This window comes from Aethalodelphis obliquidens, unplaced genomic scaffold (genome assembly GCF_003676395.1).
Source record: "Aethalodelphis obliquidens isolate GAN/ISIS:26980383/991018 unplaced genomic scaffold, ASM367639v1 scaffold12, whole genome shotgun sequence".
Taxonomy (NCBI): Eukaryota; Metazoa; Chordata; class Mammalia; order Artiodactyla; family Delphinidae; genus Aethalodelphis; species Aethalodelphis obliquidens.
In genome coordinates, this window is record NW_020837956.1 from 18,075,669 (window position 1) to 18,102,056 (window position 26,388).

At 34.3% G+C, this 26,388-nt stretch overlaps 1 protein-coding gene across 1 annotated transcript in view; it reads right to left on the reverse strand.

Moving 5' to 3' along the window:
* Positions 1–26,388, reverse strand: part of BIRC6 (baculoviral IAP repeat containing 6) — a 236,563-nt gene that overhangs the window by 107,827 nt on the left and 102,348 nt on the right. The window contains 12 exon segments of the mRNA XM_027113430.1: positions 5,428–5,555; positions 9,509–9,642; positions 11,114–11,224; positions 13,601–13,727; positions 14,660–14,814; positions 16,423–16,539; positions 18,998–19,151; positions 19,796–19,929; positions 21,308–21,463; positions 22,059–22,242; positions 23,071–23,286; positions 24,084–24,215. Of these exon segments, the coding sequence (XP_026969231.1) occupies positions 5,428–5,555; positions 9,509–9,642; positions 11,114–11,224; positions 13,601–13,727; positions 14,660–14,814; positions 16,423–16,539; positions 18,998–19,151; positions 19,796–19,929; positions 21,308–21,463; positions 22,059–22,242; positions 23,071–23,286; positions 24,084–24,215 (1,748 nt within the window).

Genomic DNA, 26,388 nt, shown 5'->3' on the forward strand with positions numbered 1-26,388 from the left:
CATTTTGTAGCAAAGAGTTTCCAGCTCTTCCTGAGTTCTTCTTGTTCTTGCCTCCATTTTATCATATAAAATAAAAAATGAATTCCCTTCCAAATAGAAAACTGAAGGACAAGTAAATCAAAGAGATGATTTTGAAGCTACAGACTAAAATAATTATATATCACAAGGCACTCCTCATAATGAATGAGCTCTGGTTTGTTACAACCTCAAATGTTGTTAGTTTAAATATTTCTTACTGATTTTGATTTTCAAAAATTAAGATTCAATCAAGTAATTCTTATGCATCAAAATTGAATGCTCTCAAGTTCTACTTATGCCTAAGAAATAGAAAGCTGGAAAGGTCATTAGCCCCAACTTATCAATTAAAAAAGCCAAATTAACTCTAAAGTCATAACTTTTCTTGAACCCATCAGAGAGCTAAGGTCAAAAGAGTACCAAAAAGCCTGAAATTCATGAAAAGATAGGCACCTCCTCCAAGAAGACAGAATATGAGCATTGGCTTTCCTGTCGCAGAATCTGGGAAGTCGAGATGCTGGCAATATACATATGGTTAAGAAGAATTCAGCTAAAATACTTTACAAGTTGTTAAACCCCAGGTATGTAAGTGTGGTAACACTGAACCCTTGGAGTTCATACCCATTCACAGGCATCCTCCCTCACCAACCCCCACACATATCTTGCCCTGTGCATCTGTTCCATCTGGCTGTTCCTGAGCTATACTTTATATAACTGGTAAAATAAATAAAGTGTTTTTCCTGAGTTCTGTGAATCCTTCTAGCAAATTACTGAACCTGAGGGGGGGATTGTGAGAACCCCTGAATTTGTAGTCAAATGATACAAAAATGTGGGTAACCTGGGGACCTTGGACTTGTAAGTGCCCTCTGAAGTAAGGGCAGTCTTGTGGGATTGAACAGTTAAAACTGTAAACCTGAGGCTAACTTTGGATAGTGGCAGAATAGAACTGAACTGTAGGACACAGATTGACGTCAGATAATCAGGGAAATGGTGTTAAAAAAGACACCATGTATTTGGTGCTAGTGAAAAAACCCCTCAAATACCAATAGCTGTTTCCTACTACTGGAGAGAAGGAAATGCTCTCCTCAGAAATGGCCAAAGATATAAGCCAGAGTTTGGCTGACAAAAAGAAGGAAAAATTTATTGAGAAAGCTCCTTCCCCTGAGGTTCAGTCACAGAGGGCCTGCCAAAGACTGAGGCTGGACACAATATCGGAAAACACCTGCCATCACTAGGAGTCTAGTGAACATTAAGAAAAAGCAAAAGCAGTTGACTGCTAGAGATGGAGCCATGGAGAGAGAGTCCCTCTGTGGTACAAATGTATAAGGAACAACAAAAGCTAAGGATGGAACAATAAAACTGGAAACCACCCCCTTTACCCTGACTCACATCGAAACAGAAGCTAACTAGATCATTTTGAAGCTGACAAAACACAAAAGGTAACCATAGCAACAATAAAACCAAAGCCAGGTCAAATCTTGAAAAGAGTGATTCAAATCCTCACACTAATCACCCAGTAGAAGAGGCTTGTCCATTTCCAGGCATAAATACTATGTACTTCAGTGTCTAAAAGATATGTGATTATCCAAAGCAAAAATTGTAGGGATGCATTATGTTTACAGCATATGTAAAAGTAAACATATGATACCTACATCACAAAAGATGAGACAAAGAAACTGTAAATTTACTGCTGTAAAGTTCTTACATTATATGTGAGCTAAGGTATAATAATATATGAAAGCAGAATGTGATGAAATAAAGACGTATATTGCAAAGCTAGGGAAAACACTATAATCAAAATTTCTTTGTTATAAATAATAATACTAGAAACAAAATGAAATCATTATAAAAATTACTTAATCCAAAAGTAGGCAAGAAAAAAAATTTTTAAGCGAAGAATAGATTAAATAAACAAAACTGGCAAAGTGATACATTTTAGTCCACTAAATCAATAACTACATTAAATGTAAAGTGGTCTAACAGATCAATTAAGAGACACATATTGTCAAACACTTATACAAGAAAAACTGAAAGAAGGAAATAATAACTATTAGAGCAAAATTTAATGAAATTGGAAATGAAAAAATAAAGAATATCAACAAAGCTTTAAGTTGGTTCTTTGAAAATATCAATAATATTATAAACCTCTAGCAAGAATGACCAAGATAAATAGATTAAAATTACCAATATTAGAAATGATAGAATGAATCAAACTACATACTATAAAACATTAAAAGCATAATTGAAAAAATTACAAATAATGAATTCAACAACACAGATGAAATGAACAAATTCCTTCAAGACACAAACTGCCAAAGTTCACTCAAGAAGAAAGAAAACCTGAATAATCTTTTACCTATAAAATAAGTAGAAACTTTTTTCTATTAATGCAAAGAAAACTCCAGACCCTCGTTGTCTCAATGGCAATTACTATCAAATATTTAAAGTAATAATAATAATAATAAGTAATAATAATAATAAGTAATAATCCAATTTACACAACCTCTTCCAGAAAACAGAAAAGGAAACACTCATTTTAGGAGTCCAGGATTATCCGGACATAAAAACCAAAGGCATTATTTTTAAAAATGCAAATATCTCTCATAAGCAGAGATTTTGAAATCTTCAACAAAGCATTTGCGCCACCAGGGAAGCAACAAAGCATTAACTACTTAAACAAGCAAGATATAAAAAGGATAATACATCATGACCGAGTGAGTATATATCCTGGGAATGTATACTGATCAACACTTAAAAAAAAAAAAATCAATGTAATTTATCATACCTACAGATTTTAGAAGAAACAATATATGAGCATTTCAGTAGGTGCAGAAAAAGCAAAAAGACATACATACTATTCACTAACCACATGACTGTACAAAGAAAAATCACAAATATATATATAACTCTACGTATAACTATATTTTTGTATCTATGTCTATATGAATAACTATATCTGTATCTATAAATATACCTACAACTCCTCCCAAATTGATCTATAGATTCACGCTTATTCAGTCACAATGGAGCAGAAGTGTTTTTTTGGTTTAATTTGTTTTTGTTTTTATGGGGGTGGGGGGGGATCAATAAGCTGATCCTAAAACCTACATGTAAAAGCAAAGAAAGCAGAATAGCCAAAACAACTCTAAAACAACAAGAACAAAGTTGGAAAATCCACACTACCAGACCTCAAGAAATAATATAAAAATACCAAACCAGTGTGTTATCGGAAAAGAATAGACAAAAACATCAATTCTATGGAGTCCAGAAATAGAGCAAAACAAATATGGTCAATTGATTTTTGGAAAAGGCAGAAAGAGAATTCAATTTAAAAAGGATGTGTTTTTCAACAAATGGTATAGTAACAATTTGACATCATCCACAGACAAAAAAAAAGAAAAAAAAGAACTTAGACCCAAATGCAAAATTTAACTCAATATAACCTACATGTAAAACCTAAAACAATAAAATTTCTAGAAGAAAGCATAGAGAATCATCTCTATGACCTTGGGTTAAGCAAGGATATTGTTATGAAACAAAAATAATAATAAATAAAAGAAAAAGCTAACAAAATTTCATCAAAATTAAAAGCTGCTTTTTCAAAGATATTGTTAAGAAAATGAAAATATAATCCACAGACCAAGAGAATATATCTGCAAATCACTTATGTGATATAAATGAGTGCCCTCTTCATATGAAGTCTGGGTACTTCTTCTCAACCTATAGTATTAATTGAACTAAAAAGCTGCAGGCTAATTTATACGGATGCCAGACACTTTCTTAAAAACATACAAAGAAAACAAAAGCTAAGAATATATTTGGGCCAATGTTATGGACCCAATTAAAGAAAATGTGCTAGAAAATGTATGAGGTGTGTACAGGGTGGAAGAGGAGCTGGAAAAAAAAATTCTAATTAGTTTTTGAGGCACGTAAACCTATAAATACCTTTACTTATAAAAAAAAGATATAAAATAGATTTTTTTTAAAAAGACGGCATGTTATAAAACTAAAACAAGATTGGTATTTCTGTAAGAAATGTTAGAGTAAATGCACTGAATTTTCACATGAAACCTTTTGCTGCTAGACCCTACATAGACAGAATGATACTAAAGTCTACATCTAATGAGTGTGTTTAGAGGTCTCACATACAGTTTAAAAAAAAGCCTAGTTAAAAGAAAAATGAACTCCATGGTAACTGGTTTTTGTTTCTTAGTTGGTTTTATTTATATCACACAAAAACCTCAAGTTCATGTTTTCCAAATACACAGATGCATATCGTAACAGCATGTTTTTGGTTTTGTGAATCTACTCCTTCCCACACCTGTGCTTCACTGTGTATACACTACAAACAAGTTGAACTACAACCACATTAGTGTTTTAAAATAGTTATAAAGGAGGAAGAAAACAAATGAGGATAGTACTATAAAATTTTCTGCAGCTATGAAAACATACGCCATATAAATTTTTTGCGTTAATTTTTATACTGGTTTCAGGCATTTTGCTACTGATCTATGAAAAATAACTATTATTATGAATAAATTTATTAATTTTATGACTATTATAAATCATACCTTTTTCTGATTTCTAATATTTTCGAACTAATTTTTAAAGAGTGATATAATCTACAAGTGATCTTAATCATTTTCTAACATAAATTTTTAAAAAATTCACTGGCACTTCCACAATGAAATTAAATAATAAATATAGCAAATAGCACCTTTAATTTCTTCCTGATATTAATGGGAAGTTTTAAAATAATCAAACATACTAGACTTTGGTTTGTTCATAATGTTTTTTGTAACTTTAAGATGATACTGTTTATATTTCATTAAAAGTTTTATCAGAAAGTAATGTTGGATTTTATGAAATGCCTTAAACCATGACGAAAATGACTCATTAATATGATATATGATATCGAAGCATTCACGCATTTTAAGAATCAACACATCACGGTCACAGTTTATTCTTTTTAACCTATTGCCTGACTTTGGTAATCAATTTATTTAGGATTTCTGTATGAGATTAGTATTTAATTTTCTTTTTTAAGATATCTTTTTTGGGTTTTATCAAATATAGGTTTCAAATAAAATTGCTGGTAGCTTTAATTCTCTACCTGTATTCTAGAATAATTTAAACAGCTTCAAGTAAATTTCACCTAGAAGGTTTATACTTCCTAATCTATGAACCCGTTATTCCTTTCACAATAGAAGGAGTTCAGGATCTGGGAGAGCCATAATGAAAAGAAGTGAAAACAACTGGGAAACATACCAATAAACCTTTCCCTCTTAATTCCTAATATCGTCCTGCTTATCTGTTCCCAGATAAACTCCCAACAAATGCTAAGGGAAAATTAATTTGGAGGATTACCTATTGCTTCTATATCAGGAATATATGTAACACCTTGACATTTACCTTTCTGTTGAAAGTATATGAATTAGCTTGAGCAAAAATTCACTGAATATCTGAGGACATGTTGAAGAAAGATGCACTTGTAATCGGGTAAGAAATTCTTGCATAGCTTGCGTAGCTGTTGGACCAACCTGAAGAGAAATGAAATTCTGTTGACAACTGCTTACTGATCCCATCTACAGAATTATTCATTTAGAAAGTATCATCTGTATGCCTTCTTTGGAGAAACGTCTACTTAGGTCTTCCGCCCATTTTTGGATTGGGTTGTCTGTTTTTGTGATACTGAGCTGCATGAGCTGCTTGTATATTTTGGAGATTAATCTTTTGTCAACCTAAATGTCCATCAACAGATGAATGGATAAAGAAGATGTGGCACCTATATACAATGGAATATTACTCAGCCATAAAAAGGAACGAAACTGAGTTATTTGTAGTGAGGTGGATGGACCTAGAATCTGTCATACAGAGTGAAGTAAGTCAGAAAGAGAAAAACAAATACCGTATGCTAACGCACATATAAGGAATTTAAAAAAGCGGTTCTGGGGCTTCCCTGGTGGCACAGTGGTTGAGAGTCCACCTGCCGATGCGGGGGACACGGGTTCGTGCCCCAGACCGGGAAGATCCCACATGCCGCGGAGCGGCTGGGCCCGTGAGCCATGGCTGCTGAGCCTGTGCGTCCGGAGCCTGTGCTCCGCAACGGAAGCAGCCAAAACAGTGAGAGGCCCGCGTACCGCAAAAAAAAAAAAAAAAAAGCAGTTCTGATGAACCTAGTGGCAGGGCAGGAATAAAGACGCAGACGTAGAGAACAGAGTTGAGGGCACAGCAGGGGAAGGGGAAGCTGGGATGAAGTGAGAGAGTAGCACTGACATATATATACTACCAAATGTAAAAAGGACGGCTAGTGGGAAGCTGCTGCATAGCACAAGGAGATCAACTCAATGCTTTTTGGTGACCTAGAGGGAGGATAGGCTCAAGAGGGAGGGGATATGGGGATATAAGTATACATATAGCTGATTCACTTTGTTGTATAGCAGAAACTAACACAATATTGTATAAAGATGTGGAAAAAAAAAATTCTCTTTCCCTGTAGAGAAAAAAAAATAAAAAAGCATCAAACGTTAAGTCAAGAGCCATACGGGTGAAACTTTTCATTTGAAGAACAAAAATATTAACAGTGATAGCAGGAAACCAATTAAGCTTTTAGATCTTGATATACTTATTTTAAATCGAAAATTACAGCTTCTATTGTCAATATTTTTTTTCATTATGGTTTAGAATAACTTATGTTACTTTTATTTAATTCAATACAGAAAAAGACTCACCTGAATTACACAAGAATATCTTTATAATGCTTTCAAAAGCACAAAGAACTTATGTACTGATTTTCACAATCTTCTTAATTATCCCATTTCAAAACAAAAGAACTCAGACTCACGTTAAGTGATTCACAAAAGGTCATGCTTCTAATGACTAGCAGAGTAAATACTAAAGTGAATTGGGGAAAAAACCCTACAAAAAACCCCTTAAAGCTAAAAACGAACCTGTATCTATTTGTAAAAACAATGCTTTCCCAAACTTCTATCTCTTCAATGAAAAAAAAAAATGATAGTGAGAACCACACCAAGTACCCTGAAGTATGTTTTGGAATGTTATGATCATAAAACCCTAGAGGAGTTTTGGAAAAAACAAAATGCAATGTAATTCTCCAAACCATTTTAAAGTTAACAATTTCTAACACTGAGTATAAAAATCATAACATTCATAACCAAACTACAAAACCAAAATATCTGAGGAAAGCTTGACCTTCAGTAACTTTTACTTTGCCTTTAACAAAAAAAAAGAGAGGAAGAAACACTACTTTATACAGCGGCATGTTCCCTGACACCTAGGCTCTATCACTAACTAGTTGTATAATTGTGGGCAATGCAGATAATGCATGTTTATTCATATGTAAAATAAAGAAGCTGGAATTAGTGATTTCAGGAATCTTCACATTCCAAATTCATGCAATCTTTATGTGTAATAATCACTTGATAACATGCCTCTACCCCCATCAAAACTCTGGCCCAATCTAATTACAAGTAGTTTGTTCCTTCTCATTTTTTTCCTTGTCTTGTTTATTTTATGATGATCTACAAAAATCAAGTCTATTCAGTATGAGAGTACTGACTAAATGTATCCAACAGAACTTAAGCTCCAAGAAAGGCAGAGACTCGGACAGGGTAACTACTTAAATCCCTAGCACCTAGAACAGCACCTAGACCTAGCACATAGATAAGCACATAGCTAAGAAATAATAGATGACAACCTTGCAAGATAATCTTGAATAACGTCCATTGGAAAGATGCTATGAAGACTAAATATATTTTATGTGAAAAGAAATATAATGAAGGAAAGATATTTTTTAAAGCAGTACAATATAACAAAAGCTAAACTGATATAAAAGAAATCTCTGGTTCGACTAAAAATGTTTATAAGCTCTGATATATCTTATTTTTCTGAATTAACAAAAGCAATATTTTTTTTCATTTCAGTTTTGAGATATAATTGACATACAGGACTGCATAAGTTTAAAGTATACAGCATAATGATTTGACTTAATACATCATGAAACGATTACCACAGTAAGTTTAGAGAACAGCCATCGTCTCATATAGATACAAAATAAAAGAAAAAAATTTTTTTTCTTTATGATGAGAAGTCTCAAGATTTACTCTCTCAACAAGTTTTTGCCTTCTGGCTACCTTCATCCAATTCCCCCAACCCCTGCCTCTGGTAATCACGAATCTGATCTCTTTTTCTATGAGTTTGTATCTTTTTGTTTTGTTTTGTTTGCGGTATGCGGGCCTCTCACTGTTGTGGCCTCTCCTGTTACAGGCTCTGGACGCGCAGGCTCAGCGGCCATGGCATGTGGGATCTCCCAGACCGGGGCACGAACCTGTGTCCCCTGCATCGGCATGTGGACTCTCAACCACTGCGCCACAAGGGAAGCCCTGTTTGTTTTTGAAGTAAAATTCACCTACAATGCTATATTTATTCTTGGTGTACAACCCAGTGATTTGATATTTCTATACATTTCAAAATGCTCACCATAATAAGACTAGTTACCATCTGTCATCAAAAAGATATTGCATTATTATTGACTATACGCCCCACACAGTACATTTTATACTGGTGATTCATTTATTTTGTACCTGGAAATGTGTACCTCTCAATTTCCCTCACCCTCCTTCCCCCACCCCCATCCCCCATCCCCCATTCTGGCAACCAGCTGTTTGTTCCCTGTATCTAGGACTCAATTTCAGTTTTCTTATGTTTCTTCATTTGCTTTGTTTTCTAGATTCTACATATAAGAGAACTCATATGGCATCTGTCTTTCTCTGTTTTCACGTATCGTAATACCCTTTAGGTCCATTGATGTCATCTTTTTGTTTTTTGTTAAATAAAATACTTAATAGCATAAAAGAATTAAGTTAGGTGACCTGTCAATCTTGATAATAGAGGTCATTTAACATAACACGTTTTTTTTTTTTTGCGGTACATGGGCCTCTCACTGTTGTGGCCTCTCCCATTGCGGAGCACAGGCTCCGGACGCGCAGGCTCAGCGGCCATGGCTCATGGGCCCAGTCGCTCCACGGCATGTGGGATCTTCCCGGACCGGGACACGAACCTGTGTCCTGCATTGGCAGGCAGACTCTCAACCACTGCGCCACCAGGGAAGCCCATAACACATTATTTTTAAAAATTTTTAAATTCCCCAATTTTTTAATGTTTCCCTAACATTAAGGTTAATATCTGTTTAGAATGTTTCTCAAATTATATAAAATTAACACCAAAAATATATCGCTACATTAAAAAATCCAGTAAAATTCCAAGAGAAAACTTACTACCTGCTATAATTCAGTTTCAGCATAGCTATTATTATACGTAATTCAAAACATTTTATTACATTGATACATAAAAGGCCATCATTTAATGCTTTAGCAGTGAAAATTTTACGTATTTAACTGCACTTAAAATTTCCTTTACAAATAAGTTTACTGTATAATCTGGGCCTATCACTGGCTTTCAGAAGTCACATTACCTGTGGACTGTGTTGATTTGTTCCATGTGGACTGGTGCCAGAAAGAAATTTCACTAAAACATGAATCAGGTTTGGATCTGAAACCAGCAGATGGGCAGTACTCTCCTGAGTTCCAATGGCAGTACTGGAACCAGCTATAAAACATTAAAAAAAAAAAAAAAGTCCCCAATGAAAGGATCCCGAAACAATGGAAATGCAGTATTTAAAACATCTTTTAATTTCAAAGGAAACTCACATATTCCTGGGAGTTACTAAAAGGATCTGAATCTCTACTGCACTGACTGAGCCTCATTCTCTATTTTCATCTGCCATAGATCTCCTGCCTCTCTCCTAGTTTGGCTGTGAAAAATACCTAGTTTAATGTGCATCTTATTCAGTATACAGTCAAGTGGAAAAGAAATAACTAAATGCTTACTGTCCTTTTGGTGAGGCCTATTCTTAGTAATTATTTCCCCCTTCCAGAAATAAAGATCTATTTTTCAGGTAAATTTTAACACAGCCTTCTAAGATAAACTGAAGCAAAACCTATTCATTTTTGCATGTCAGCTACATAAAGGTTGTATACTGTTAACTGATACACAGACAATGCACAAGTTTTCTGAAGTGAATAAAATATCCTTGAGTCAAATCTATCTTCGGTATCACATAGGGATGTTTTCAATCCCATATTTGGAAAATATTATATTCCAAATGAAAAATGAAGTAGCATTTTGATTCTCAGCAATGATTTTAATTAATACCTTTATCAATGTGACGCTGCTTTCTAGTCAATGAAATTAAGCCCAAAGAGAATGGGGATGAAATCCACCCACCTGCTGTCATAATCTACAGATGGAATGAAGATTTCAATTCACAAATGGCTACTCCTTGCTCTCTAATATGAACTTGGATACCTACTTCCCAACAACCTAAGAATGTCAGATAAAATCGACCTAAATGTAAAAGTAAAACCAGTAAGCAGTACAGAAGATAATGTATGAGAGTATCTTTGTGACTTTGAGATACAGAAAGCCACAGAAAGCACTAAAAGTTCCTTTCTTAAAAGGTTCTGAAATTAATTTTACTATCTTAATTGGGAAATAAAGGAGTGGGGTGAAGAAAGTAGGAAACTAACAGGACTTTAGAATCTGAGAAGAAGCGATTAGGTTCAGTGAATGTAGGTTTTAGATGTGAAAAGCATACACCGAGGAACCTAGTCATATACATTCATGAATATTATAATGAATAAATCATTTTTAACTGCTAAGTTACTTTAAAAAGAATAAATAACCAACACAAGACATAGACTAACATTAAATACTTGACTTTGTACTCTAAGAGTAATCAATTTTTAAAAACTAGTAAAAGTTTTTAGAAGGTAAAAATATAATTTGATCTTGTAACTGTAGATAGATGAGAGTATATAATCAAAGTAAAGAAGCACAAAGGGCAAGATACATTAAGAACAACAACAAAAAGAACAAATTCAGAAGAGACATATTCAAATAAAAAATTTAATCATTTTCACAACTATATCACTTCTTGAAAAAATCTTTTTTAAGAATCTCATAGCAAGAATAATAAAGTATATGTCAGAGATTTAAAGGAATAAATATTTGGACTTACGATTAAGCTGCATGTTTGTCATGAGTGTTAGACTATGAAGAACAAGGCACCATGTCCGGAGCAAAGTATTGGGATACCACGCTAACACCGTGAGAAAGCTAGTTATTGATGCTACGTGGAAAAGAGAAAGGGGAAATTTTAATTCAGAAAAAGCAAATGTTTACTAAGAATTAAAACAAAAAGAATAAATTTTAAAACATGACATTATTTTTTTAAATCAATTCACTACCTTGTGTCCTCAGAACATATAAATAAAAGTTCCCCATTAAACATAACTAAAGCATTAGAGAGTCAATAACATTTTATATCTAAGGTTAAAGCTCATCCCATGACAAATAAAATAACATGTCATCACTATACATTTGTTGTCCTTTCCAAACTACAGGCATTTCTACTGTAACACAATTTGTGTTTTACTAAAAATCCTCACATTCTGCAAAGCCAAAAATTGAAAATAATAGGGCATATTGGAAAGACAGGGATGGGGTTGACCGTTCAAAACCAATGTAACTTCACAAAAAAAGCACAAACTAAAACAATAACTAAGTCACCTGCAAGGCCTAAATAAGAAGCACATGTGGCAGGTGGAGAAGCCAAAAGTTATTAAAAATAAACAAACATAATACAGTGCCCAGTTTTTGCCCTTAAAACACTGTGTAGAATGGCTGATTCCAGATCTCAGGCAGGATATATAGTTTGGAACACCTATGATATTAAAATCTAACAAAGATATAGTTGTGTATTTCACAAAAAACAAAACCAAAAGAATCTAATGAAGCATCATCTTACTGACCACAAACAGCATAATTTCAGCATCAATAAACATAACGATTGTAACAGAAACGTAAGAAATATTTTAAAATCACGAACTTATACAGATATTTACTAAGGAAACTAAGTGGTCATGATTATAGACTACTTGTGAACCAATTAATTTTTAAATTTAATTTTAAAATACAGAAAATTTCTAGCATTTTTCCTGGCTCTATATAAAAACTGTACCTCCAAAGGGTACAGACATGATAGCACATGAAAGGAAGTTTCTCTTTATGGAAGTATTTCAGTTAATAAAAAAGGAATAACAAAATTAGACTATCTTCATTTCAAAACTTCCTGTGAACTGCTACTAATTCTAGGCATTAATCATTAGTGTCTATTAACAACATAAAAAAAAGACAACCTATGAAACTGCCTTAAAAAAAAAAACCTCTGGGCTTCCCTGGTGGCACAGTGGTTGAGAGTCCACCTGCCAGTGCAGGGGACACGGGTTCGTGCCCCGGTCCAGGAAGATCCCACATGCCGCGGAGCAGCTGGACCCGTGAGCCATGGCCGCTGAGCCTGCGCGTCCAGGGTCTGTGCTCCGCAACAGGAGAGGTCACAAGAGTGAGAGGCCCGCGTACCACAAAAAAAAAAAAAAAAACTCAAATCAGATTAAGCTCCATGTCTAATTACCAATTTATAGAAAGTAGAGAGGATATCATAGAGATACAATCACTAAAAATTGGGACCTAGGGAATCTTGAAAGACAAACAACAAACAACTAAACTTTGCAAGGGGATTTAAAAAAAAAGACAGATTAGAGGAATTAAGAAACATAATTAATTAAAATGTGTAGACTCCATATAGAATCTATTTCAAATATACAAAAAAACTTCTGTAATAGTTTAGACAATTGGAAATTTGAATACTCACAAAATACCTGATGACAGTAAGAAATAATTACTTTTTTTACCCTTCTATTCACTCTTGTTTATGCTTAATGTTTCTCACAATAAAAAAGTTTTAAAAACTGATGGGAGTAAAATTTATAATAATAATCATTAATACAGTGAAACAGAAGGAAACCTAATAATTAAAGTAGGGCCAGCTCTTGCTGAGAGAATGCAGATGTTAAGTAGGACCGTAAGCCAGTGTGGCTGTCACTAAGGCTGACAGACAGGCCATGTGAAGGCCATGCATGATGCACATCTCTAGAGAGAAAGCATCAGGAATAAATGATTTTTACTGTTCTTTAAAAAGATTCCTATAGCCCGAGCTGAAAGCTAGTTCTATTCCTGTTGAAGGATATTATTCAAGTCTCACTATTCCCACATTCCTGCATTTGCCAAGAAAAAAAATGAAAGAACACAATTTCTACAAAAAATTGACATCCTTCTCCAATTTACCAATTCCCTAGAGGTATTTCACATTTTTAAAAAAGACCAGTTGCAAAAGAACAGCCTATGAACAAGACAATACTTTAAGGAACTACAATGTAAAGACAAACAGAACATTGTAGATTTTATGTCTGTGTTATACACAGACATAATACAGACCAGAGAATAAGTTTTCTGTTCTCTTTCCTGCAAATTATTAAGTCAGTATTTTAAATATGTTTTTTTCACTACAACATTACAACCCTAATGACAAAGATTAGGTGTTAACCTAATCAATATCTTTTTAGATTGTTTATGCTACGTTAATAACTTTCCTTCTAATAAATCTTACCTTGATTTAATGAAATGACAGGTATTCGATTAGCATTATATAAAAAAATGTCTGCTCCATTTTCTTTGTTTCCAGACGAACTAGAATTCAGACTCAATGTGAGCCACAACTGGAGAAGTGATTCCAACTGAAAAAGAATGTAAATTGACAGAAAGAAAATGTACCTATTAGGAAATACCATCTAAGCAAAAATCTCATGTATGAATCCTTATGATTATGAGTAAATAATTTTTCTGTTAAATACTTCTTCTGGGGACTTCCCTGGTGGTCCAGTGGTGAAGAACCCACCTTACAATGCAGGGGAAACGTGTTCGATCCCTGGTCAGGGAACTAAGATCCCACATGCCATGGGGCAACTAAGCCCACGCGCCACAACTACTGAGCTTGCGTGCCTCAACTAGAGAGCCTGCATGCTGCAAACTACAGAGCCCACTTGTTCTGGAACCCGCTCGCCACAACTACAGAGCCCATGCACCCTGGAGCCTGCGTGTCACAACTAGAGAGAGAAAACCCTTATGCCACAACTAGAGAGAAGCCCGTGCGCTGCAATGAAGAGCCCGCATGCCACAACAAAAGACCCTGCATGCCTCAGCTAAGATCCTGCGTGCCACAACTAAGACCCAACACAGCCAAAAATAAATTAAATAAATAAATAATAAAAATAAATGTTAAAGAAAAATACTTCTTCTGGTTACTTTCAATTCAGTTCACAAGCAAACACATCTTAAAATTCTAGATCAAATGAAATTTAACTGAATTAAAATTTATAATTTACCTAATATAAATGTTTTACTAAATTAAAAGACGTGATTCAAGTCTTTAAATGCAGGTGTGTGTATAATATGTAGTTGGAACAAAAGCAGTAAGCTTAAAATCATAAAAGTTATAAATAACCTATCACTGAGGAGCTGGGTTAATCAAAGTATCTCCAACATTTTTTCATCTGAGTATGACAAAGAAATCATCCCTGTCTGGTTGAGACTGATCTGCCCGTTTATTTTCATCTTTTCTAGGCTGGCAATAATGTCTAAAAATACACAATTTCTCCTGAAGTCATACCTGAACGTGATGGACTTGAAGCATGGAAAAAAGTTTGTTGAAACAAACATTTAACATTGGGACAGATGATAACTGTATAATGAGCTGGCTGGATTGGTTCGCTGCTTGTAAACCCCCTAGAAGCGAATCATCTGTTCCAGTGGGAGACTGTGATACTGAAAATTAAACACAGTTATGATTTTATACACAAAGTATCAGGAGAAATGTTAACTAGTTATTAATATGTACAGGTAAGTCAAGGTATATTTTTTTAAAAATTAAAATTGCATTCTTTAAAATGGTTCAGCATTGTATTATTTGAAAACCTGTTTTTACAACATTACTTGAAAGTTCAAAAGATAATCACCACAAAGAGAAGCTCCCAAATTCACAAAGGGAGAAGAACCTTACTCTCTATAAATTTTTATTTTCAATTTTTTCCTAATTAATAAGAGGGAGGAGAAAAGGGAAAGAAAAAAGAATCCTGCCTATTTCTTGAGAAGGTAGTTTTAGAATAACCTAGACTCTAATCCATTATTCTCAACCTTGATAGCACATTAAAATTGCCTGGGAAGTGTTCAAAAATTCTGATGCCAGGATACACACACCAAACTAACTGAGTATATATTCATGGGGAGCAGAGAAATAAAGGGATGTTAAGAGAGTTTTTCATATATTTAGAAAGTTTTATATTAAAAGGAGAACACAGTTCTGCACAGGAAAATAATCAAAAGATAGAATATATCGAGAAACAGAACACTAGACAAATCTTCTCTTTTTCTCCTTTTTTATATACTTCCTAAGGCAAGAAATACAGAATGCAAACCAAAAGAATTCAATTTAACATAGGAAGATCTAAAAATCCAAATTTCTCTATTGAAATGGGTTGGGAACTTTACTTCATAGGAGAAGGACATGATGTGCTTCCTAGGTTCTAACTAGTATCTCTACAGCTTTACTCACCACCATTACCCACCATGTTTTTATTTTTCTTGGCCTAAGAAAAATAAAAATATCACCATCACGTCAGCACAGCTCCTATGTTACGATAGACAGGCTGCTATCTAACTATACTCACCTGACAGAAGGGGATCTACCCAAGCCTAGAACAACATCAACAGTCAGCAAACCATGTCCTAACGGCCAAATCTGACAGGCCACCAGATTCCATAACACGGTTTCTTTAATAACCATGCCTATTCATTTAGGTATATATTGTCTACAGCTGCTTTCCTGCTACAAAGTCAGAGTAGACCTGCAACACACCCTGTATAGCCCCAGAAAGCCTAAAATATTTACTATCCAGTCATTTACTACAAAAAGTTTTTCTTCTTTTGCTGTAAATAATTAGGTAGTAAATCCTCTCAATTCTGTAGTTCAATCAGGCCCATTTGGCTATCTTCATTATCTAAGTCTTCCATCTTGGTCTTAAAGGAATATAAAGATGTTACTATTAAGAAACCCATTTTATCATAAATTTGGATATAATGCAACGAACTCCCAGGCAGCTAGCTATGCAGGCTCCCCCAGGAATTTCATTAACCGCACACCACCACCATAACAAAAACATGACTCAGGTTTTTGGACTGAACTTATGAGCACTACATGGAGGTAATTTGTTCCCCCTCTGCTCTCCTGATTCATTAATCCTTTGTCTTATTTCTCAACTTCCTACTAACTTAGCAAGGGAGAATTTAAAAATCCATCCTTACTGAGTGCACCTGAAAATAATCAGGAGATGAACTGTTCATGGTAATTCTCTAAGAATGGTGACTTTTACTCACAGGTAGGAGATGTATTTGTTAATGCCTGTAAAATGGAATCTGCTTCTAGGGTTGACATCATTTTCAACATAAGTTCTGCTTGTTGTTCAAGTCCAACTTCTAGACGAGCATCTAGGGCTACAGAAAGCAATTAAAAGAAAAAACAAAACCTATTTGATAATTATTATTCACGTCCTACTTCCTACAATAAAATGTTGACATCTGAACCCAAAACAGGGTGAGTAGTGTATCTTCACATCAGAACAACCTGGCATGGGGTATCAGAGTTACAGCAGGTAACAACATCTGTGCAAAGGAGGCTAGAGATGGGAGAGTAGATATATAAAGAGAGGTAGATCAAGTAAGTGAAGTAATGATAATGGAAGCAAATAAATTAAGAATAATGAGAATCAGGTACCTCACTATCAGAGAAAAGAGAAATATGGAAAAGGAAAAAACTAATATGAAGCTTATGGAGTAGATTACTGTTAGATTAACTGATATATCAATGTGGACTCATGGCATTCTAGACGGATAGACAGACAAATATAGAAATAAATATAAACACAAATGTGTGTACACACTCCCTAGATTTATCCATCAAGAGAGAGTGTGGAACAGCCAAAAATTAACAGCAAGTCTATCTAGCACTCAAATCTTGAATTCTTAATCACATTTCTCCACTAAAAGGTTCTGAAATACCATTTTCATTCATGAAGTGGCTAACTCCCAGTCTGGGGAAGGGAAAGTAAATGATGAGCCTGGGGCATTTTGTTATGCCAGGAAACAGGGAAGTGTTCAAAGAAATATGAAGACATTTCAAAAAGACAGAGACCAGATTAAAGGAGATACCATGTGTCAAATCAGGGACATTTCAAACATCAAAATAAATAATGACAACACTGCGAATGTACTTAATGCCACAGAATTGTACACTTAAAAATGGCTAAAATGGGTCTTCTCTGGTGGTGCAGTGGTTGAGGTTCCACCTGCCAATGCAGGGGACACAGGTTCATGCCCCGGTCCGGGAGGATCCCACATGCCGCGGAGCGGCTGGGCCCGTGAGCCACAACCGCTGAGCCTGCACATCCGGAGCCTGTGCTCCACAACGGGAGAGGCCACAACAGTGAGAGGCCCGCATACCGCAAAAAAAAAAAAAAAAAAAAAGGCTAAAATGGAAAATTTTATGATCTCTTGAATTTACCTCAATAAAAACAAGAAAATAATGATAACAAATTATAACCCACTGAATAAAGTAGGAAACCACTGGTCTATTCAAAACTAAGTGAATAAAATAATAACTTTTTTAAAAAAGAATAGATTCCAAGTATTATTCTGCCACTCCAACCCATCAAAACTTTCTTACAAAAGGGAAAAGAATAACTTTTCACTGGAAAATATTGGTAGACATCTCCTTTATCAAGTAATTAAACTTAATGCCACCAGCAGTGGTCTAAATTAAAATCATGAGCCATCTAATAGGATGCAGTAAGAAAACCTGAGCAGTACACTTTCTTGATATTTATGCCAAAAACACATGACCACAATCTAATTGTGAGGAAATAGCATACAAACCCAAATTGAGGGACATTCTACTGAACAAGTGTCCTATAATCATCAAAAGCACCAAGGTCATGAAAGTTACCTCTGACAAAGTGTGGCAGACTGAATAAGACTAAAGAGATATGATAACTACGGTTGATGCTTGAACGACACAGTTTGAGCCACATGAGTCCACTTATACATGGACTTTTTTCAACAAATATGTACGCACCATCCATAGTTGGTTGAATGCATGGATGCAAAACCTTGGAGACGGAGGGCCAACTGTAAAGTTATACACAGACTTCCAACTGTGTGGGAGTGGGCCCCCCACCCCCACCTTATTCAAGGGTCAACGGTAAATGCAACACACAATTTTGTACTGGATCATTCTGCATAAAGGGCATAATTTAGACATAACTGCTGAAACCTGAATGGGGTCTTAAAGTTACTAATGTTAATTTCCTGATTTTGATGGAATGTGCTTCCTGATGTGTTTATGTAGAAGAAATGTTCTGCTTTGTAAAACAAACAAAATAAAACAAAAAAACATCAGATTACCAACTTACTCCCAAATGGGTCAGGATAACAAATGTTCTCTGTATTAACTTGCAACTTTTCAGTAAATGTATGATTGTTTCAAAATTTAAGAAAAGATTTTATTTTTAAAAAAAGTTATATACTCTATGTGACTAGAAGAGTGCAAAAATAATACTCAACGTGATTTCATTCTGTTTATAAATAAAATATAAATTTATTATTAACAATAAAAATAAAAGGAAGCACAATTAATTAAAACCACCAGGAAACCCACACAACTCACAAATATATTTTGCAAAGTGTTATTCTGAGAAACAAAAAATAGACCATAAATAGAAGCTCTTCTAAACTGACTGACACACAGCTCTGAATGACAGTCACTCTCACGGCACCCCTGCAATAATAAACCCTCTCAGCAAACACTCAGGATCAAATTCTCAGGAGACAAAGAATACATAAATTGAGGACTTGTTTTAAGAATAGCTTATGCCTTAAAATATGAACACACACTTACCCTGAGACACTGAAACACTAACTGTCTGTGATCCATTCTTCTCTGTATTTGCTGGTGGCTTTGCTACAGGAATTCCAAGACCTCCTATGTATGGGTTGTAATTGTAGGTGCCATAATCAGCACCCCAATAGTCATACCATGTACTGCTTATTGGCTTAAAAGAATAGGAAAAAACTGTGGTTTATTTTTGCCTCTTCACGAAGAGTGACATATTATTTACATTACCTAAAGTCAAACAGGGCTACAAAATAAACGTTCTCCTTACCCTTTAAATTTCTAAAACATAATCTTAATGATTAAAGGAATGGTTCATAATATTCTCTCCATTTTATCCCAAAATCTAAAAAAACCTTATTTGTTAGACTCTGAGAGGTAAATAACATCTTTAATAAAATCTCTTACACACAAAATGAACCAAAATAAAGTATTAGGGAGGTATCTCCTTTAGAAAAAGTAGCAGCTAACGAAGAAGGAGATTCTGCAATGAACCCAACTTGGATAAGCTTAAATGCTGCTTGAAATGTCAACAGTCCATAACCATACCTCCCATGCTTATTAGTGGTTCTTATTATCATATAAGATAATGTTAGTGGCTATATTAATAAAATGATGTAAGTCCTCCGTATACTATTCCACTAGTTCTATAAAAAATCTACTATAGTACCTAGAGGAATTTAATTTTGAGTAAGCTAAATAATGGGTTATATTAGGTGTATACTTTCGTCTTTTAAGTAATTAATAAACCAGAAGTATAAGATGAAAGGTTTTAATTGCAAAGAATACTCTACTATATCATACCTTAAAAACTTTGGCTGCAAGAGGATCCTTTTCCAAATCAATATCTAAAGGATCAATGTCAACTTCCATTAGATCCTGAAGTAGCTCAAGATCAATTTCTTTATCTTTTTCCAAAGAGGAAAGAGGAGGTGCACCTTCAAATAATTGAAAGTGATTTTTTTTGGTGGAGTACATAACATAAAATTTAACCAATATATTGCTTTTAATTACAGAAAAAGTTAATTTACTTATACATAATATATATTTCTACTGATATAAAAATCTCTAAATTTTTATACCTGACAATTAAGCGTAAGTATGCAAAAATATCACCCTATAACACAAAATTAAGAACACCAGTGCAATAATATGTGACTTCCTAGGGGAAAAGACCATATGATTAATCCTTGTTGAATCAAGTTACATAAACTTTGTTGTTAAAAATAATCATTAACCATTTCTAGAATGAACAATGTTATTCGTTTTATTGCCTCAATATGTAATTCATTATATTACATCCAGTAGTTAAGGAAATAATACCAGGTATTACAGTGAAAAGCAAAGATTTCAGTTTTAAGACTGCTATTCACCTTATTTTTCTATCATGAATTGGAAATGATTTTGCTCTCAGATGACTCCAAATTTTTAACTAGCCTTTAATGCCTTACAACTCTTATCTTCCTTCCCTTCCCACCTTCTATTATTCAACATATATTTATAGAATGCCAAGAAAATACTAGCCTGTATTAGGGTCTGAGTATATAAAGATTAATAAAACAAATGTCCACCCTCCAACAAATTAACAGAGGTTCAGAGGTGAGGGTACACTACAGAAATTAAACCAACTACAACGTAATAGGTGCTATCAGAGACAATCTAGAATGTAGGCAGCGCTGTAGGCAGCACCAACGGCAGTCTCCAGCATTGCTGGTGGTAATGGAAAAAGCTTCTTGGAGGAGAGCATGCTTTATGGGAATCTTAGATAAGAAGTTCATCATGCAAACTAGAGAAGAAAGTCTACTCCAGATAAAGGGACTATCAGACAGAAAGGATAAAATCATGAGAGAATCTAAGATTAAGGAATGAAACAGATGAAATGACCACAGCATTGCAAAACAGTCTTCAAAAGTAAGGAGTACACCACAAAGGATTGTACACGCTAAGATACACATTATAGTTTTTGAAAAGGCAGAAAACAAAGAAAGAAAAAAGAAAAAGAGAACAAGAGCCTTGCTATCTTTACCACTGTGTATCTTTAACTGTTTTCTAGGTTGTAATTCTTTCAACATAGCCAAATAAGACCATATCAAGATAACACAGACCCTGTGAAAGGATACCATTTTATTTTAATATGCATTCAGAGAATCAAAGCAAAACATACTTATCAGGAAAATAACTGATATGGTTACTAAGGCCAAAGACCTAATATAAAACTTAATTTTATACTTCATTAATATTCTTAATTTTGAAACATGTTTCATTTTCTTAAAAAAGAGCTACGGATATTTTAAGTAAAAAATTTAAAGAATGTACCTGTTATGTCATGTGTCAAAGGTTCATCTATAGTTTCCAGCAACTGAGCTGAAGACTGCTGCAGGGCGTCATCAGAGTCACCAGCTGTTGCACCTACATCATCACTCACTGTTCCTTCCTCCATGGCTTCTGCAGCTACTGGAGCCAGCAATTCTCCTGCAGGTAAGAAGAGCATCCTAACTGCTTTAGTAATTAGTAAACAGACATCCAAAACATAGTTTTTCATCCAGTATTGAGAATAGCACGTGTACTCTACCAACCACAAAAGATTCTGAGGCAAATGAGTCCATACCTACCCAAGGAAATGCTAGGGCTCACTGCATTACCTTCAAATGCTAACTAATAGCAAACACAAAATGTGCGATATGAACATAACTCACTTATTCATCAAAATAACTTCATAAGAAAGATACTTTTACTATCCTTATTTTACAGATGAAAAAACTGAGGAGCAGGGAGTACCTTCCTCAAGTGCACATAAAGAATTAGGAAGCAGCCCACTGCTGGTATTAATAAGGAAGCTGACTAGCTCCAATATCCCTGTACTCTGTAACCTAACTCCTCCATAAAAACTTGCATTTATTACAAGTGTCAACATAATTAAACGCAAAAGTAATTCTAAATGGTTGCTACTGCCATACATGAAAGAGACATTTTATACTTTTGAGGAGCTCACAGTTTCCTTTAAAGACTAGTCAAGCAGCAACAAGCTAATTTTGACATACCTTATTAAAAATAAATCCTAACAAACCTGCTAAAATATCCTGTAGCATACAAGTTAAGGAATATTGAGCCCAAGCACCACCCCAAGATATATCTCCTCTATTGAAGTCAGTTCCAACCAAAAGTAATAGCAGTCTTTCCAGTTGGGGTTCATTCACAATCTCACACAGATGTATAGTTGGCCTCGTGGCATTCGCAATGCGTGCAAGAACCTGTAATACATTTTATAAAATCATACACTTAAATAGCAATTAAATATGTTTTCTCCAAAAATAAAGCATTGAAGTAACTGCTTTCAATGAGATATGCTTTTGATGTCAAAATAATTATTTGATGTAAATGCAAAAGAAATGTAATTTCATGGATCAAATATTAAAATCCAGGTAAAAACCTGAGTTGAATAGTTTAAAATAATTTCTATAAGCAATGAATATGCTACAGGAAAGCTTCCAGGGCATTAATACACCCTTCATTGCTATAATCTGACACTCGTTTGTAGATTTCCTATCCTGATAATAATAATTTCCTATCCTAATAGACAAAAGGTAGGCTGTAGATAGACATACCCACATTACTTACATTTCAAATCTACATTAATCTAGTTTTTACTAGGTTAAAAATATACATTAGGGGCTTCCCTGGTGGCACAGTGGTTGGGGGTCTGCCTGCCGATGCAGGGGACACAGGTTCATGCCCCGGTCCGGAAAGATCCCACATGCCGCGGAGCGGCTGGGCCTGTCAGCCATGGCCGCTGAGCCTGCGCGTCCAGAGCCTGTGCTCCGCAACCAGAGAGGCCACAACAGTGAGAGGCCCGCGTACCGCAAAATATATATATATATACACATTAGGTCTCCTAAGAAATAAGTGCCAAAATATTTTTAAAACCTTTCAAGGCACATTAAAAAAAAAACTAAACTGCATAAAAGGAAAACCAGTGAAAGCACTTTTATTTCTCTTAAAAATCAATTAAAAACTGCATTTTTTCTTATTTCTTTTTCTAAGTCTGTATAATTATAAATTATGCCTATTCATTTACTTACCTTACAAACAAATAATAAGAGATCTGCATGGCATGTAAAATCCATGGAGAGGAGAAAAAGGACAAGTTTCTGGACTACTGAAATACAACGTTCATGGGCCAGGGTAAATGGAAGTGGTTCTATCTCTGGGCTTTCCTTTGTTGTTGTAACTTCTGTGTCTAAATTAGAACGAGACCACTCTGCTGTCCGACGTAATCGAATTAAATCCTTAAAGTGCTGTACACAGAAATTTACAATATTTAAACCACTGTTTATTGAATGAAAATTCTTTCAGTAAAAGTTTATTTATGACATGAAAATATTCACTCAGAAAACTTACAACTTCTAAAGAAAATTTTTAGGCAAACCATAAGCTTCAAAAAGTAAGACTATTAAAAACTATACTGACCAATATACCTCATGTCCTATTTTAAAATAAGGTATCAGATACATAACAGAATATCAGAAAGGTAAAATTCTATAGAAAGGCTACAACAGGTCAAATCTAACATTTTAAATAAATATTACCAAAACATCCTAAATATAATCATAAAAGGTGAATGGTAAAGAAACCTGTATATACTAAGTACAGAGTATTAATTCATTTCAAACTCTGATGGAGTAACTGTAATTTCATATTTATAGAAACACAATATGTAAACTTGGTTGCTACATATAAATGTTATCCCCCAAATTTAAAAAAATATATCATTATTTAAAAAAATTTTACATATAAAGGACACATTAGGAAACCCATATATTTCCTGAGTCCTTTTACCTTCAATTTACTGGAACACAATTCACTTTAGAAGAAATACACTAGAAAAATATTTTAAGCCCACATTAATCATATATTTACTTGAGTTAAAAGCTACCTTTCCCAAAAAAGGTACATAGAATAGATTTTTGTTGATAAGCAGAATAACAAAGTTTCCTGATCATTACTAAAAATACTTAACTATTCAAGTAACTTAAAATACTAAAAGGGAGAGTGACTTTTCTAAGATAATTACATTAAAAAGTAAAGATCATACCTTTGAGGTCGCCTGCTTTAATTTGGCTTGCTCTACCAGAAGTTTATATGATGATCCTTTGTTGCTTTGTATTTTTTCTTTTTCCATCTGTTCCACCAAAGCCTTCTGTTTTGCTTTTAGTAAGTTAAGTTGCTTAAAAAAAAAAAAAAGTTAATCTTACAGTTAACAGTGTTAAAAACAACAAAGTAAATTATTATACTCCTCAGAATCTATACATCAAACTAATGGAATAAGTAATTCTCTGAAAAATGTAGTTTAAACTATGTTGCTGATTTTTTAAACATCACTTCCAAATTCCAAATAAAAGATCTCCCCCTGTTGTAATTAAGAAGTAATCAATTTCTTACCCATGGGAGAAGGGAAATAACTGGAATACTTTTTTATGTAAGCCACTAATGAGATTGACTGATGGAGTATTTTTTAAACAGAGGAAAAGAATTATTTTTAAATACATGGGGAAAATTCTTTTATTGTACAATATTCTTAGCTTGGCTTTTATGGGAATCTTCAAAAGTAGAACATTTTTTGGTATGTCTATGTTTTTTATTAATTAAAAAGTTTATTGCAGTAACTGTAAATTCACATGCAGTTGTTAAAAAATAATGCAGAGATCTCTTGTACACTTTACCCAATTTGTTGGTTCAGGTATCCACCACTACAGTTAATACTGTACACCATCACCATCACAAGGTTTCTCATGTTGTCCTCTTATGCTGCCCGCCCTCCTCCCTCCTATCCTATCTGTACCATCCCTACCCCTGGCAACCACTAGTAGGTTGAAATGAACAAATAGACCAACAAGGAGAAAAAAATTTCTGCCTAGAAAGACCTTGAAAATCTGCTGAATGACAAAACCACTTTGCCATATATCCATTATGCAGAACATTACTCTAAACAGAAAGTCACTAGAACATTATAGCCATAATTATAAATGCACAATTTAGTTAAGAACTTAATCTACCTTTTCAAGGAATATTTCCTAAATTTCTACTGTTGCTACATATTTTTGTTATCAGCAAGAAAAAGAACATTATATTATAAAGAAATATCCATTTGGCTGTTATCTCCATATATGAAGAAAAATATATCATAAATTAAAACCAGCATGCACGTGTATTAAATAATCAATACATGGTATGTGAATGTGAGAACAAATCAGTATTTTCAGAAAATTGTTTTAAAAGTTCTACAATTAACATATACAACAACTGCAATCAAGAAAAAATATAATCTTTATTTTGAAACAACCATAATCTTAATCAACAATTTATATTGCTGTACAAAGACATTTTTTCCCTAACTGAGAATAAGTTGGCAACCTGATGACCAATCACCCCTGAATACTTTAATGTGTATTTCCTAGAAACAAGACCCTTCTCCTACAAACCATAATACAACCACTAAAATCAAAGAAGTAACATCCATGCACTACTAACAACTAACTATTCCTCAGACCCCACTTTTTTTTTTTTTTTTTTTTTTTTTTTTGCGGCATGCGGGCCTCTCACTGCTGCGGCCTCTCCCCTTGCAGAGCACAGGCTCCAGACGCACAGGCCCAGCGGCCATGGCTCACGGGCCCAGCCGCTCCGCGGCACGCGGGATCCTTCCGGACCAGGGTACGAACCCGCAGCCCCTGCATCGGCAGGCGGACTCTCAACCACTGCGCCACCAGGGAAGCCCCAGACCCCACATTTAAGTTTTGCTAACTGTCCCAAAAATGTCCTTTATGATAAAGCATAAAATAGTAAAATACTGCTAAGAAAAATCCACTGGATCATTCTCTAGGTTTGTTTTCCATCTTCATATCCTAAAGTATATACAGCAAATATAATCATTAAGTGCTCGATAAATTTTAGCTGAATTTGAAATTTTAGGTGATTATTAGTACCACCTAAAATTAGTTAGGAGTCTCAAATGGAAAAAGGAGTTGAGGGAAAAGCTTCACATCATTTTTCTTGCAAAAGGCCAATAGCTGCTCATAGTTGAAAAATTCAGTAGTAAAACTAAATAATTTATTGCTGAGTTCATATTTTTTAAAAAGCCCAAAAGCTTTCACAAACTTTCAGATCTTAAAGGCGTTCTTATAAAATCTCATTTCATCTTAAATCAATTATACAAATATTTTTAGATGACACACTAGGCTCTATACCGGGTATCAAAGATACAGTATGTATTCCTGTATATACTGTAAGACAAAGAGGAAGACACGTTTTAAAATAAAGAACTGGCTCATAAGAATCTGACATCAGCTATAAACTCAGGTTAATAAAAGAATCCCAACAAAAAAGTATGATAAATATAATGA